This window comes from Lagenorhynchus albirostris, unplaced genomic scaffold (assembly GCF_949774975.1).
Source record: "Lagenorhynchus albirostris unplaced genomic scaffold, mLagAlb1.1 scaffold_137, whole genome shotgun sequence".
Classification (NCBI taxonomy): domain Eukaryota; kingdom Metazoa; phylum Chordata; class Mammalia; order Artiodactyla; family Delphinidae; genus Lagenorhynchus; species Lagenorhynchus albirostris.
Window position 1 is genome coordinate 99,260 of NW_026783360.1, and position 17,525 is coordinate 116,784.

At 43.5% G+C, this 17,525-nt stretch overlaps 1 protein-coding gene across 13 annotated transcripts in view; it reads left to right on the forward strand.

Annotated features, from left to right (window-relative positions):
- LOC132514302 (uncharacterized) overlaps positions 1-17,525 on the forward strand; it is a 53,196-nt gene that overhangs the window by 28,262 nt on the left and 7,409 nt on the right. The window contains exons 4-5 of one of the 13 annotated variants that reach the window (XR_009538733.1): positions 408-2,652; positions 12,111-13,047. The exons of 3 other annotated variants lie outside the window; for them this stretch is intronic. Coding sequence is in view for 3 of the 10 variants with exons in the window: in XM_060138911.1 (XP_059994894.1) it covers positions 383-572; positions 6,411-6,442 (222 nt within the window). In the remaining 7 variants the exon portion in view is untranslated. Of the gene's footprint in view, positions 1-382; positions 2,653-6,410; positions 6,641-12,110; positions 13,048-17,525 lie in introns of those variants that run through there. 9 more of the 13 variants (XR_009538732.1, XR_009538722.1, XR_009538724.1 and 6 more) reach the window with 9 other exon arrangements.

Here is a 17,525-nt window from a genome sequence, read left to right on the forward strand (position 1 = left end):
AAGATACTCAGTTACTGAACCCTTTGTGGAGACTAGCAATGAGCCTTTCTCTTTCTGTAAACTGCAACTTACCAGATCTGTCCCCCCACATATCTTTAAGAATGCTTTCCAGCCTCTTGTACCATTCAGAAACCCTCCATAATCTGCTCAACACCTCTCTTTATTCTCACACCCGTCACAGCCTTACCTGGCACATACCTGCTGTCTCCACCTTGCCCTCTGCCCATTTAGCAGGATTTAGAAATACTGAAAACCCCCTTTTGATCATCCCCAATTAGTCAGCTACTGTGTGACTCAACCTTACTCAGTTTTATCACTAATTACAAACAATGGTAATTACAATGCTGTTGAGTAACGACAATAGTAATTTTCAATTCTGTAGATCTCAGAATTTCTCACTTCGCCAGTGTCTACACTAGTGGATCTCAGAACAAATTCTCAAGTCACTGAAATTGTTTCTTGCCACGACAACGCTGTATGGTCATCTAGTCGTCCTTGCAGCAGCGGACGCCAGGTAACAACCAAATGGAGGAAAAACCACCGGGACAGATCTGCATGGCACGGAAGAGAAGGTGCGCCTCCACCCGTCCGAACTCATGCCCTCTGGCCCACCGCAGGTACCACTTCTCTCCACGGGTTGTCTCCTCGTCCACACGCGCGTTCAGAGGCCATTCCGGTACGAGATTCTCACGAGGAGCCTCTGACAACCGCGCCCACCCAGGACCGCGCATCGCCTCGTGCCTTCTCACGACCATCACCAGACGCCCCAGGCAGCTCCCCATTTCCACATTTGTTAGGCTTCTCCGACCACCAAGCCACAAGCGGAACCGTGGCTGCGCCTGGAGCGCCCTCCCCTCTCGCCCGCGACTGTCCTTGCTGTCACCTGTGGTGAGAGACCTGGTCCACACAAGCGCTTCGCCGACGAAGCCAGCAGAAGTGGGGACGCCGGGCGCTCCCCCTTAGACGCACTTCGGCCTGCAGGGGAATACCGTCTGCGGAGCCGCATGACCGCTTTTCGCGGATTTCGGAGAAAGTAGCCGCATGGGAGGAGCTCCACCACGGCGACGGGAGCGGGACGCACCGTTTTCCCAAGGCGGCCAAGAAGCAGCACCGGGCGTCCTATTGGACGGGGCGTGGCGGTCCCGTGGGAAGGAGGACGTGAAGGCCGGGGTCGCACTTCCAGTGCCTCCTCGTTACGCCATTCGGGCCCTACCCACTGCGGAGAAAAACAAATTTGGGAATAAGGGCGAAGGGGATCGAGAGAGAAGACCGCCGGAAACTTGGCGGCGTCCACGTCCGTAGGAGACTTAGAACCTCTCAGGCGACACTTGGCAAGCGGAAGTACGACCACCGGGCCACACGGACGACTCCGGGGATGGATACCCCCTCTTAACCACGTGCTTCAATGTGGGCGTTTCACGCGCAAGGGACACAAGGGAGTGCCGGTCGAACCGCCCAGACCCACCACTCAACGACTTTAAGGGAGCGCAGCGCCGTCCTCACAATAGGCATGTCTGCCCGTCCAAACCCCCGAAAGAAGCATGCGCCCATGCCCCGGAGACCGGGACCCAAGCGCGCCAGACAACAAGCACATCGGGCCCTCCAGCGGCCTCAACGCCCGTGCCCGGTGCGTTCCCCACGTCCGGAGTGGGACGCTCGTGGACCGAAGTGGTAGAAAATGAACGCTCCTAAAGTGACTCAGAAGGACGGACCATCGAGCCTCAGGCGCTCCGGAGGGCTCGCAAGAACCTCTCCCTACACAACGCGGCGGGCGACCCAGGTAGGGTCGAGTCCGCTTAGTTCTCGTGGCTGGAGGAGAAGAGGCGGTTGCTGGTCGACCAAGCTAGGCAGCCCTCACATCTTACTGGGGAGCGAGGCAACGATCACAACCTCGTAAACCTACACACCCAATCTCCAGCGAACGCAGGAGGAGCCCATGCCCCGGGAACACCGGGACAGTCGCCACAGGCGTAGCCGGGCTCCCGGAACGCTGCCTCGCGCCCGGCGTCCGAATGTCAGCCCTCGCGAAGATCGCCGAAGCTCCGGAGACAAGGGACGATATAAAAGCGGCCGCCAGGTGGCGCCCGACCACCGGCTCGAACGTCCCTGGGCCGGATCCCGATCGCCGAAAGGCGAGGGTGCAGTGCCGGCCGCCCAAACGTCCGAGCTCGTCTCGGGGAGTCCGCCTCGGAGCTAGCGACCGGCTCGGCACGACACGGCGCGACCCCGGCAGCAGACGGGAGACGAGGAGCTGGGAGGATGGTGCCGGGAGGCTGCCGCGAAAGAGACGTGCTCTTCACGCAATTCCTGGGCCGCCGGCCGCTGTAAACAAGGAAAATTCTGCAGGGGGATGGACTGCGTGAACTGTAAGCTGAAACCATGAACGTACCAATAGAAAACACGGACGACATTTTATTCTGTAATTGCAGAGTGGAGATGTTACTAAAACATCAAAACCAGGGCCCAGAAGCCATAAAGGAAACGATTGATAACTTGACCACCTAATTGATCTTTACATATTTCACAAGCAAAGTCAAATGACAAGAAGTGGGTAGGTGGGAACATTTGTGCAAATACATGTGTACTAAGAACATTGATATCAGTATTACTTAAGAACAGAACATTTAGAAAACAGCCAATGAGAGGGACCAGGTAAGTAAATTTCAAGTACATTCAGACAATACAGTACTATCACTTTGTGCTTTGGTTTATTGATTTTTTTAAAAAAAAATGAGCTAGATGTATAGGTATTGACTTGGAAAAAATGTTGATGACAAGCTGTTTAATGAAAATAGCGAGTTTATATATATCTTTTGAAAAGAGTAAATGGAAAAGTAGAGGATTGGAATAGGTAAAGCAACTTTGCAAAACAAGAGTAAATTCCTCCTTACAGCCTGGGGTCAAGAACCAGAACGATGAGTGTGTCAGAAACAAACATGAGCCACACTTTCTGCTTTTCTGCCCCCTCCTTCTGCAGTCCTGGGACAGGCAGCTGGCATCTCAGTCCCTCAATGTCTCTCCTCCACCCACACCCAGAGCTACCTACAGGCAAGAAGAACTTTCACTCTGCAGGCCTGGCCTCCCTATGTCCTCAGCCTCTTTCCTCATATCAGGAACCCTTAGAAATTCACTTGGTTTGCCCAGTCGTCCATGCCGAAGGTTGCTGGCCCCAACCTACACCAGTGCAGCCTTTCTCTCCAAAAGCTTTGAGCTGATTTCCCAAGGGAAGAACATTCCCCTGACATAGCAGGTATGAGCCAAGAGGACAACTGGAAGTTCGCGCCTGGATCCATCATACAAATTTTGTGTGCACTCAACTCCCAAAGACACAAGAGCGACAGAGGGTCCACTGTATTGTTAGTGCAACATGGCTGTTGCTTTCTTAAAACACGCAGGCTCAATCAGCAAGTCCAGCTGTGGCATCAAGAAAAAAGAAACACACACGCACACACACATATCGGCAGGTAATCCGTACTCCTGCCAGGTCAGAGAGTGGTGGGAGCAGAAAAGAGATCATTGTTGCCACTTCTTGGGTCCCCTGTGCTGACAAACCCTGGTGGCTGTATTGATGTTACTGGCGGGGAGTGAGGGCTTCGAACTCCCTAATGTGTCATTTCCTGTCCAGTGCCCTACATTTCATTCTGTCTATCATACACTTTCTCCTCAATACACAGTTACAATTAAGAAAAGAATAATCTGCATATGTTACATTCAATTTTCAAGTTTGAACAAAGGTGAAGAACACATAGGGAGGGACTTCCCTGGTGGCGCAGTGGTTGAGAGTCCACCTGCCAATGCAGGAAACATGGGTTTGATCTCTGGTCTGGGAGGATCCCACGTGCCACGGAACGACCAAGCCCGTGAGCCACAACTACTGAGCATGCGCGCCTGGAGCCCGTGCTCAGCAATAAGAGAAGACACGGCAATGAGGAATCCGTGCCCCTCAACGAAGAGTAGCCCCCACTCGCAGCAAGTAGAGAAAGCCTGTGCTCAGAAACAAAGACCCAACACAGCCAAAAATAAATAATAAATAAATAAATAGGAAACTCTTTAAAAAGAAAAGTACACATAGGATAATTGAGTTATTGTGAAGGAAGGAAATTTTATTTATCTTCTTTTGTAGACTTAAAAATGTTCAAATATAGTCTATAAAAAGCTTAATATTTTAAAAATTAGAAATAGTAAACAATTCCTCATTACTCTTTATTGTCCAGCATCCACCTCCACCCCAGCACCTTTAATATCTGCTCCACCCCCCCACCCCCCCACCCCCACCCTGGGTCTACAAACTTGTTTCTCTCATTACTATCACCTGTGTTCACCACACACCTAAGGCTGTTGTAGTCATTCACATGGTAATTAGGGAATTTTTCTTTACTGAGGCTAAGGGCTGTATTTATTGTTTTTAGTGAAAATCTCTCCCATGTGTTCTGTGACGTCACAGCATTAATGGAGTCTGGAACAAGTGGGTGTGAATGACGGAAGGAGATTATTTCCACATCAGTCTCCCTAACAGGGTGGTGAACATAACTGGCATTTCATGGGTGTACTTAGAAGATCCAGGCCAAAAGGAGAAACCTGACCATTTGGCAAAAGACGGACCAATTCAAGAATAAAAATAAGTCTCTTCTCACCTGTTGTTTCATTGTAAGGAACTCAGCCAACACTTGTCCGCCTCTGCATACTTATGCAGGGCCAGATGAAAAACTGAGCAGGTAAAGATGAGGAAAGGGAAAGCAACCAAGAGAATCCAGGCATTTAAAGCATTGTTAGGCATTCCAGGCATGAATCCCCAGCCACTCACCTGGGAATGAGCTCTACCACCTAACCCCCGGGCATGTGTAGATATGGTGAACCCCCTCTCTCCAGGGTCAACAATAAGGCAGTGTAGGCTACTGCACATAATCAAGAGTGTAATATTTTCATTTACACATAAAACATGAAAATCCTTGGGTGTTGTACTTTTATTAGAGCTACTTTTTCAGAGTTATTTCATTAATGTTCAGTTCCTAGGAGTTACACCAAACTGCAGGAAACCCGCACAATGATCAGTTGGGGAATGTTGACTCCACAGAAAGAACACCACTCTCAAATGTTTCATGAAATAATTCTTGATCAAACGTACCAGGATTTTTTCTCCAACACCCGCCCCAGTGCTTCAGAGGCCCCACCCTCCCTGCTGTGCCCTCTCCCCACACCCCGGATGCCCTTGCCCTCAGTCACCTTGATTCCTCCCCATGTGGGAATCAAGCAACATGAGGGCCTCAACCCTATTGCTGCCCTCCATGGCCTTGGACCATGTGGCCAGGCCACTTTGGGTCTACTTCATAGTGGGGAAAACAATCCAGGGACTCATGTCTTGTTGGAAGGTCTTGTCACACAAATCAGGGCTAAAAACCCCTTGCACAGGAAAGCAGCAGGAGTACGTACATTATAAGCCCACTGTTGGGTACCACAATCCACACAGGGCAGACATGCTCATCAAATATAGAGTGAAGTTTAATTTGGAGTGAAATTTAGTCGACACCTTCAGATACATTAGTGAAAGAATAGGTGGAGTTCTGTCCTACTAAATGTCATGGGGAGAAACATTCTTCATCTCATAATTTTTCTATAGGAAAGTATGTGTCAACTGTCAAGTGCTACCTAAGTCAATGTTAATCATTAACTACTGCATAGACAAATACTGATAATGCGTCAGGAACAGGGGTGGATCACAACCCTGAGATCCTGAAAAGAGAAAACATTCCTTTTGAGACCCTGTGATTGAGATTTACCTACGTTTGCTCATTTATCTTTAGTACAACCCTGTTACTTATAGATTAGTTACCTTTTAACAAGTAACATAAGCTAGGTTCTGAAATTTTGCTTATGTGAGAAGATCATGCAGCTAGAAAATGACAGAGCTAGAATTCAAACGTAGCTCAGGCTGTTTCTGCATCTCAAATTCCTAAATATGCTGGTGTTGAGGTATGGATCCCAGATTCAAGTTTCACCTGGATATGTCACCTATCAAATCAGTGGTTGGAATCCTCCCCGTTATCATAACACTTCCCCTCCAGTCTGTTCACACAATGACTACCGTGCTTAGGTTCTCCCAACACAGGAATCCTCCAGTGCATTGACCCAGCCTCCCGATCCTTCCCATGTCTCCTGAGTTTTATGGAACAATTCTCAGGTCCCTCTGACCTCTCAGCACAGCTGATGATCAAGACCCCAATGAGAGATGACAAAAAGACTCCGCTTCCTATGGCTGCATCTATCATACGTATCTCCCAATGAGTTTTATAAATATCTGCATCCTACCAGGACGTGATCATAAACCATTCTCCCATGTTTTGCACACACTTCGAATGTTCCCCTTGTTTTTTTGAATCCCTGAAATTCTCACCTTCTCTCATTTTCAACAGTGTGCTCACCTCCTACCATGCAGATGAAGTAGAATATTCGAAGAAATGTGTCAGCTCACTGTCATGAAGTCAACACCTATTCCTGAATTTTCACCCATTGGCGATGCCGCTCCTGTTTAAACTGAAAGTCATTTCTACGCCTGGATAAGCCCATTTTTCTCAAATGTATCCCCTTCTCTCCTGCTCTCTGGAGGATATTTTATTATTGTAAACTGAAGCTCTTCTACCAGCGAACACCCATCTCTTCCCAGTCCATTCCCTTTCATCTTTTTCAGTTTCTTCATTCTTGAAACAAAATCTCTCAACCAATTTATCTCTAGTTCCTGCCCAATGAATTTCCTCCTTCCAAAGTAAACTGAAAGAGTAGTGCAGGATTAGTGACAATCTCTGGGCACCCCTCCCACAGTTTGATTTACTAGGGGTGATCTCCCTGTTACTGTTGACTTGCGTATACATAAACCTTTATAACATTATAGTTATCTCTCCGTGATTAAATCCAATGAATGTTTCTCGTATTTTACTTGGACCCAAGCAGACTTGGACTATGACCTCCGTCAGGAAATTTATATTTCCAAGGTCCTCTGACATCACAAACTCCCCACTGCCTTTAAACTAGTCAGTTCCTGCCAGTGTACTGTGCACAGTTCTCCTCAAACAATATTATTTCAACATCTCAAAACTCCATTGTAGCCCTCTTCTCTCTTTTTACTATATACACCATCTTCGAAAACTGTTATAATTATTCAGTCTTCTCCTGTTACCACTATGATAATAATGCGTAAAAACGAATGCTAGATTTCATTTCTGAGGTCTCATCCATAATTGCATGGGAAGCAGACACCTACAATGAAATGTATATCAGACAGAAGCCAGGAACTTCCTTCCCAAATAAAAACTACTACTCCTCTAGTCTGCAGTTTCAGATAGCAGCTTCACTAATTATTTGGGGCTCAGTCATTGACATAACGTCCCAGAACCACACAAACAGAACCAAGCATCGATTTTATCTCTACAATGAGCGCTCTCGTCTCTGTTCATCTCCTCCCTGATATACACATACATAGTTCCAGCTACACTTATACTGCTTCACTTTCAGGTTAAATGGCAGTGCCTCAGAGATTCCTTCTTTAAATTACTAGCTAAGTAACTCTCCTCTCTCTGTTGTCTTGAATAGAACCTACAGGCAACACCCGTAATATTTCACGATATCTCTACTCATCATTTTTTTTTCTTTTCTTTTTTTCCTGTTTTCCTCTCTGGACAAATTGCAGAAAAGGAAACGTACAGTCATAAAGCAAGTTTCTCTTGACTATTACATAAGAATTGTAAATGCACAGAAATTCCATGTACACAGTAACCTAATCTACTCTCAGATGTCCTGTGACCAATGTTCTTTGATCAAATTAAATATTTATCTTTAAATTAATAAGTCTTTGAATAATAAATGACTTTGATTCCTCCTGGGGAAAATTTTATTTAGTAATCACCAGAAACAAAATGTGTGGGAAAACTGTGTTTGTGTCTTTACTTAAGTATGCAACTACCACAACTACCTTAGTCTCTTTCTATAGAATCAGGCATAGAATTGTCTGTGGGTTCCTGTTAATAGATCTGATAACCTCATATATTGTATAATCATAAAGAAAGAAATCCTTTAATCTGGATGCCAATCAGGATAAATCTAATCAAGGAACAACTTCCCTAACACAAACTTTTCCTTCTCAACACGTTAACCACTTAGATACATGTAAGGAAAGTATAAGAGATTCCTTTAATTGGCTAATATTCTAAAAACCTCCAAAAGCAGTCTTGATGCCTTGGCCGGAGGTCTCACTGTTTTGTGAATTGTGGCCAGTTCTGGGAAGAGAATTGCAGCTGGAGGATTAGTCTTTATATAAATATGTTTAACCTACAAACAGTCCATCAGGCTGTGGGTTTTGTGTGGCTTTATATAAGGACTGGTGTTGTTTGATGATATCAAACATTCAAGGAAGATATTTTTAGGGTTTTATAGCATTTGTATTTTAATACCAAGGTAAATAATAATTAAATTATAATCAATTACATGAAGTTTCCAGGGAGGCAGGAGAGAAAAGAATACAATTGGAGAAATTGGGCTTGGCCAAGGAAGAGATGATTCTTCAATTCTTACTATGGGCTTGGGAATAAACCGTGAGCAATATTTGTAGATTTTGTGACAGTGAGCTGAAGAATTTCCTCAAATTATCTGATTAAGCTGTCTAGTAGAAGGTGGTCCCTTTTGTGGAAAGTGGCGAAAGTACTGAGAATGATTAAAAATCAAAAGATATGGAGAAGGTCTGAAATATTTGTGAGGCATAGAATAAGACTGAATCATCTAGATATAGTACAATGTCCAGGGATATTTGAAAGATGTTGGGAGATTTGCGAACCCCACCAGATTTAATATCCTAGTTAGATTCAGTCATGGAAGAAGCAGGTACTTGGAGTCCTCCAAGATTGGAATCTTGACCAGCAAATGTGATGAATTTGGAAGGAATATGGAAAGAGGAATATGGAAATTGTTGGTCTTCATAACTATATGTTGAAATTACTTGATTTGATTAATTTGGAATAAAAATGAAGACAGGTTGACACATATGTTAGGAGAGTGGGGTCAGTGCACTGGAGGTTCTCCTAGCATTTGGGGTGAGGGAGGAAACTGACTAATAACTTGGAATATCATGGGTTAATTACCTTTAAAAACTCTTTGATTTTTATTTCCTAATAAATAAATTTGGGAAACTAATATTTCCCTTATGAGAAGCAGTAGCCAAAGCCTTCTTAGTTTGACCGTGGGAAACAAGATTACTCCTCTTTTCTCATAGGCCAGTTCACATTTGCAGGTGGGGTGGTTGTTCACTCCCAGGTAAAGGCTTATGGCTTCATGACTGTTAGGTCTAAAAACTCTAGATAGGATTCAAGTCTCATGGCTTTCTTCTCTTTTCTTGGATTTTCCCGCTTAGAGTAAACAGTGTCTCTGCGAGAGAATACTAGCAGCTGAGTTCTTGGCAATGTGTCCCCAGGTGATTGGGGACTTGCTCTTTCTCCTGAAGTGGTAACTCTCTTTCCAGTGGATAGAAAGGTGTCACCACTTGGACTGAGTTCTCTAAGTGTATCCTCGTGCGGGTCAAGGCTCTGAGCACTAGTCCTGTCGTCTGGCATCTCTGTGACGATCATGGAGTACGGCAAGGGCTAATACAGCAACCGTCTCCTTTCCAACATTTATACTGACGTGCTCCAGACTCCATGAAGTCTGTGTTGGTAAAGAGGGCACATGAGAGGTTGTATTTCTCTCCGCTCAGTCATGGGTTTGACGGGGGTGTGACTCACTCCATAAGCGAGTCTGCAATGCAGTGAGCTCTGTCATGTGATGGACGCAAGTGGAGGGATGAGCAAGAGCAGAAGTTCAAGGTCTGGAAGGGGAGGAGGTGTGTGCACAGGTGAGATGAATACGTCCAGGGTCAGAGATGCTGGCTAGACGGCTATGCAGGGCTGAAGGGACAGGAGAAAGAGAAGAAGCCCTTCAGCAGGACTGGCCCAGAGAGGACAGTGGAGCAAATTTTGCTTTTTCTTTCTTTGTTTTTCCGATTTTTAATCTATTTTCTGAGAATACAATTGACTATTTTGAGAACTCTAAAAAGTCACAACAAAATATGCCCTTTCATTCTTGTTCCAAACCAGCCATTTCCCCCCTGTTTAGGTACCTTTGTTCAGAAACTGGAAGCACTTTACAGAAAGCATTTTTTCCTTAATTGGTACATTGAGTAGGATATAGTAGGTAGAAGAACACTTAGAAAACTGTGGCGATATGTGAAGCCCTGGAGAGGCCTGAACCATCGAGAGTCTCCGATTAGTCTCTGAACAGGGAAGACAGGAGGAAGCTACAGGAGAGACAATGATAGTCAAAGTGGTGAGGTCCCAGGAAACGAGGAGAGAAAGAGGGACCTCAACCCACAGGAAAGGTCAGTTGGGGATCATCTTAGAGTTTGACAACCCCGGGACCGCTGGCTTGTAAAGTTGAGCCTGTCTGTCCTCCTATCTGGTGATGAATGCATGCTCTGTGTTGAGGTTAGGTAGGCAGCAACTGCGGACCCCAAGTTGTATATACAGTCTGTTCACTCACACAAAATGGTGGACATTGCATCAATGCTCTCTGACTTTTTAGCGACTAATTCACCTATAGCTTTTATTTATTGGGTTTTGTTATGTTCAAACATGTCATGTCAGCTCATTTAATCACTCAACTCTCTTGAGAGGTTATTAAGGTATTTCCCACATGTGAACAGTGAAGTTTGAATTGGGGAATACTTTGCCTGTCATCACTGCTGATAAGTGGTGGAACATATATATTGCCTGTCTTGTGCTAAGTCTGTAGATTTAACTGAAAGTAGTGGGGAGCAGGGATATTTATGAATTCCCAAGTACACGTTTTTTAATTGCCAGTCAGCTCACAATTAACATTCTGTTGTGGACTGTACAGGTTATTTCACACCACCCCTCATGTGATGCTCCTTTACATGAAAGTCACTCTGTATTCAGGGTGTGCCTATCTCTGTGATGCACCTGAAAGGCATACGCCAAGTCAGCCCAGAGGAACATTGGACTTGACGTCAAACAGGTTTGAGCTTTTGAGACACACAGCTGACTTTTCTCAGTACTATCACCCTCGACCATCACCTCTGGACATTTGGGGAAAGTGGGCAGCCTGAACCAGAATGTCCTGCATGTTTTTAGGAATCAGTGACTTTCAAGACATGTGACTGTGAACTTCTTCCAGAACTGGTGTAATGTCAATTGCAGGTTTCTTTGAGTGAAATGTCTCTGCAATATTGTTGAAGTCAATGTAGAGAAGTCCCTCTGATAGTGTCACAATTCTGTGAACGTATCAATCTTATTAATCTAACCTTCTGCATATTCCTTGGCCTTAGAGGAAAGGATGGCTCTGTGGCTACTGGTGCTAAACGTCAACGCAGCACCCATTGTTTCAGTCCCTCCCTTTCGGTGCTTTTCCTAATCTTTATCTCACCAACATCCCACCCATTTTATTTTTCGTTTGTTTTACCCTTCAAGATATATTCTAATTGTCAATATCCTATAATATGTTTCCAATTTTTTATATATTGCTCCATTTCATACCTTTTCTCTGTGTTAAAGATCAGCATTTTAAAAATGTTCACAGACAATAGCTTCAGGAAGAAGCCATTTACCTGAAGGTCAATAGTAAGTTTATGGGGATAAACCCCACTGTCCTCATTAGAGACATGACCTTAGGGTAAGAGGAATTCAGCCCAACCATCTGACTGAAAGTGGACTTAAACGCTGGCCCGGCAGAGGCTTTTGAATAGTTTTCATTTGGAACCATTTTTCCCCAAAAACAAACTGTACCTTAAGTTTCAAAAGGGCAGTTGCTTAAATGTAGTTCATGTATATAGTGTTTGAAAAATAAAGAAGACTGAAAAGTTAATCAGAAACCGATGGCAGTGAGAGGCTACAAGTTAGAAAAATCTATATGAATTCAGCAAAGTGAGACTCTATGTGAATATAAGTAACATGGTGGTGTTGGTAGTTATTGGAGACCATCACTGAGGGAGCAGCCTAGAATTCACGTGTAGAGAACTAAAGAAATGAATTTTATGTGAGCAAACTTTTAACAGTCTTTCCTTTCTTTATCAATAGCAGAGACTTCACACTGGAGAAGAGCCCACTGAATGTAACAAATATGAGGAGATTTCACATAGACCACAACTATCACGCCACATGAGTGACCTCTCACAGGACAGAAACCCTATGCTTGCAATCAATTTGGAAGAGCCTTCAGCCTTTATTCATCATCGAATTAACATAAGATAATTTATACTGGAGTGAAACCATGCAGGTCTCATTAATGTGGGAAGGCTTGTAGACAAAGCTGTAACCTTAGATGACATGAGAAACTCACCCTGTAGTTAACCCCTATATATGTTATAAACATGGAGGATAGTTTAGCTGCAGCCTCATATTTAAATACACCAGAAACTCACACTGAAGAGAACCGTTAATGTAATAAATGGGGGACACACTTCAGCAGAGCCTTAACTTTTATGCACACTGATGAACTCACAAGGTGAGAATGCCTCTGTCTCAAAACACTGTAAAATCTGGTGCTTCAATCATTCTATTCCATTTATATTTTCTATTAATGTGTCTCTCGTGACGTAAAATTGAATTACAAATAAATTTAATTTTTCACAAGTGTCCTAGTCCTAGAGAATTTGTGGACGCGGCCATGAAAATTCCAAGAATTCAGTCAGGCAGGGGTTTATTCCTGCAACAGAATTTTTTATCCAAAATGTTTTTTCCCCCACCTAGAACAGATAGATATGTCAGAATCAAGAAGGTGGGAGATCATTCCAGAAACACAATATTGTAAAGAAACGATACCCCCAATAAATAAAATAAGGTAAGATAAAATAAAATAAATCATTGCAGACATGGAGAGTTCCATTTTCAGATTTGGAGAGGGTAGGGGCTTTCTGATAAGGTCGGGCTCCTCTTCAGATAAATTGCTTTTACTTTGTTGGCCTAAAAACATTTATTATAACTCTAAAGTCCACGGATGTCTAATGGGTGAAAGCATGGTATTGTAGGGGTCTATAAAGCATGGGATGTTGCCTGCAACATTTGTGTGTCTGTGCTCCTGTCTGTGTACATGCACACACACACACACACACAAACATGCAAGCAAGGGAGAGAGCATATAGCATCCATCTGATCCTAAAGAGAAAATGTGAGTCTGGAATCAATGGTATAAATGTGTCATCAGGAGAGAGAGCATCCAAGATACCTTAGTCACTAATTTATCAAATTTTCAATTATTAACAAATATTTACTGAAAGCTTCCAGGATTTCAGAACTTGGCTTGTTATGAGGACTAAATTGTAACTAATACAATGTTCCTATCTTCGTAGAACTCTACATTCTAACGCAGTCAATTCAAATACACTGCAATATAAAATTTCTGATATTGAAAATCAAACATACATAAGGGTTTACAAATTGTGTAACTACAAAATGTTTGCTCCTAATGTACAAAGAGAAGTTGCCACTTTATGAAATAAAATTGAGATTTATAACAGTGTCAAGATAGAGCTTTGGAAGGCCAAAAATTGTCAAAAAACTGGGCTTTAAAAAAATATTTTACAAAATTCTGAACCTTTGAAAAGCTATTTTGCAAGATTTGGTAAGAATAAAGATAGATTTCCATTTCTAACAGCCAAGATAATTGTTCAAAATATTATGAAATAAGTATTTAAATTAACTGTTCAATTACAAAATACACTTTTGAAAATCAATAATGTTTTTTATTAGAATACAAAAACTGCTACAAATGCCCAGTAAAATTCCATTTAGCATCCATTTTAATCGAGATTCAATGGGGCACCATTTTATTTATTCATTTATCTTCTTCCAGTTTTACTGAGGTATAACTGACATAGAGCACCGTGTAACTTTACAGTGTATAATGATTTGACTTACATATGTTATGAAATGATTATCACACTAAATTTAGTGAACATTCATCATCTCATATAGATAGAAAATTAGCGAAATAGAAAAATGTGTTTTTCTTGTGATGGGAACACTTATAATTTATTCTCTTAACCAGTTTTATGTGTAGGAGACAGAAGTATTTATTATCTTTATCATGTGCTATATTGCATCCCTGGTACTTCATCTCTCTTTCGGCTGGACGCTTGCAGTTTGGACCACCTTCATCCAGTCCCACCCTTTCCCACGCCCTGCCTCTGTGGACCACTAATTGGACTGTTATTGGATGAGTTTGTTTGCTTGTTGGTTGGCTGTTGAAATATAACTGATCTACAATACTATGTTACTTCTTGTTACACAACAGAGTAATTTGGAATTACTATACATTTCAAAATGAGCACCGGGTCCTCTGGGGAGGGGCCAGGGCACTGGCGCGTCTGAGGCCCTGGGCCCCGCCGCCAAGCTCAGGGACAGGCCCCTGTCTGCGGAGGACGAGGCAGCCTCCGGGTGCCAGAGGATATGCTGGGATCGCGCCCCTTCTCTCCGTCCTCCGACCCCAAGTTCCCTCGGCGACGGGAGAGACAGCGGGCTTGGATGTGCGCCTAGGGAGGGAAGCAGGTGCGGTTCCGGCCACGGGGGCCGATCTCGGCCGGTGAGAAGCCCTCTGCCGGGCCGAGGACCCGCTCTACCGCCCGTGGTGCTCCCATGACTGCCGCTTCCCCTGAGCGCAGAGGAGCGGGACAGTCTCCTGGGCCTGCAGGCCGCCACGCTCCTCTCCTCGCCGCCTCCAGGTCTCCCGCCACGCATCCAGCACCTGCGACGTCAGCGAGGGGGGCGGGAGCTCGTGCGGGGATGGACCCAGCCGCAATCGCCGCCCCAGCCCGGAGCCCTGTCGTGTGCTCCGCCCGACCCGCGGTCGCTCCTTCCCGGACATGCCGGCCGAGCTGACACTGACGCCAGAGGCGCCGTCGGGTTTTCCTGGCCGGTCCCGGGACACCGGGCCGCTTCCACTTCTGGCTACACGTGCTTCCAGGTCTGTAGCTTAAGAGCCAAAGGACGCAGCGCCGGGCCACTTCGCTGGCTGCACGTTGCGCACAGGGTCGGCACTGAAACAACAGCGCAGGGGTCAACTACACAGTGCACCCCGCATGCTACTCTTTGATCTTTTTCTCTGGTGTGAAAGGGCCCAGATTTCCCATCCTGGGCAACAGAAATGTTCTTTATAAATGTTTTGTAGAAGATGTTCTGTCCCCTACCAAAATAAGATATTTGGTGACTTGAAGTGTCAGAGTCATCCGCTGGTGTTGGCCGTGAGGTTGAAAAGCAGGTCACTGCCGCAACCACTTTTGGGTGCACAGAACACACAACAGCTGTCAGACTCTGGCCATTAGCCCTCAGAGAAGGTGGACCCGTAGCGGCTGGACTCCAAGCCATGGGTGGGGCTGCAAAGGCGGCTTTCTGTCCCTCTGGGAGCCACAGAAGTTAGTGGTGAATTGATGGATGAGGATCTCTGCCCAGCAAATAACTATTGCTCGGAACTCTTTGCTTCCATGCATGCGGCCGGACAGAGAGCACAGGGTCGGGACAGTCTCACTCACTGCTGGTGGATGGGGACGCCAACAGGAGGGGACCATACATGAGCGGGGGGGCACCCTAGGGGAGGAATAAGTCCCCTCCCATCTTGGGCAGATTTGGGTAACTTGTTTTTTGTTTTGATTGTAGTTTTCATATTTTCTGGCAGAGGGATAGTACAATCAATTCGTTTTGAAATGCTGGTCTCCAAGGAGGGATGTTTGCACTGTAATTCGAGAGAACAGGCCATGGCATCCTACATCCCATCGGCCAAATTCCACACCCAGCTTGTGCTGGTAGGAACTGCAAGCTAAGAGTGGTTTTTATATATTTAAATGGCTGAAAATAATTCATAAAAAGATTATTTGCAACCCTCGAAAATTATATAGCATTCAAATTTCCTTGTCAATAAATAATGTTTTATTGAAACACAGTTATACTCCTTTATTTACATTTTACTATAGCTGCTTTTTGGCTACAATGACTGAGCTGAGTAGAAATAACAGACATCCTATGACGAATCTCAAATATTTACTCTCTGGTCCTTTACACAAGTTTGCCAACCCCTGCTCCAGAAAAGCGGGAAAAAAATGTGTTTTGAAACTCATATGCTGGGATTTATACTTTTAAAACAGTTAAACTTTTAGCGAATTTTCTCCCTGGAAACAAACTTTAGGTAGATGTAAATATGTTAAATTACTCTCAGTAATCTCAGTTAGAATAAACACTAATTCACAATTATTCCTGCACTGAGGAAGGGAATCCACCTGCAGATAATTTTATTTTCATCTCAGAAATAATCACAAATTAGTGTAACTAAAACCTAGCACCCACACAAATTAGCATCAACTGCATAAACTGTTAGATATTTCTGAGCCTCAAAATAGAACATTGTAAGCCATAAAAGTATTTACTTTAAATTTTGGTTTGGCGACATCTCTTGCCTGTGGCAGTGTTTACCAAAGTTAATTGATCACGGAGAATTTCATCAAGAATCATTTTCTAATAGAAAACTATCAAGAGTAAATGCACTATAATTCACACTAGAGTAAAATAAACCAGAAAACAATCACATTGATGAAACAATGAATATGTAATTTACATAAGAATATAAAAATGTATAACAACAACAAAAATCACTTCTTACCTTATTTTCTGTTATTAAATATAAAAACATATTATGCAACTTCCAGGTATTCTTGCATCTGGGAAGCATTTCTTTCTTAAAATGGCATTATTGCATAATGAAACATATAGGTAAATGCATTTTTAGATTTTTATTTTGTATTTAGGAATACATTTAAGTTCAAATTTACCAATAGTGTATATAATCGCATTGGGGCTATATACACTACAGAACACACTGGGAAATTCTAGATTTTATGATAATAATGTGTTATTTTGGAGTGCTTTGGGTTATCAAAAAAATTAGAAAGAAATTAAGAGTCCAATATAAAGAGCAAGATAGCAATCCTCTTGTCTGTTATCCTTTAAAATGGTATCCGGTTGAATTTTGAATAAAATGGATAATGAAAGGAATTTTAACAGGCACATACCGTGAATTTTTATCCTTATAAAAATCGGTACTGATTTTCAAACGTATAGTTTTGAATTGTAACAATTTAAAAAATATTTATTTTGGAATATAGAGAAGAGCAAACCTGGATCTTAAGACAGGAAATCTAGCTTTGCTCTCCCCAATTCACGTAGAGAAGGTTTTCCAAAATTGAGAATTTTGTAAAATATTTTTACGGACCAGTCTTTCTAAAAATATATAACTTTTCAAAGTTCCAGAATTGAGACTGTTTTAAATGTCAATTTTATTTTATGAAGTGCCAACTTTTTATTGTAGACCAGTAGTGATATTTCGTAACTATACAATGTATGAATATGTCTTTTTTTAACGTCAGAAATTTCATTTGGCAAATGATTCTTATTACCTGCACTAGAATATAGAGTTCTATGAAGAGAAAGGCCTTCTGCTATTTACAGTTT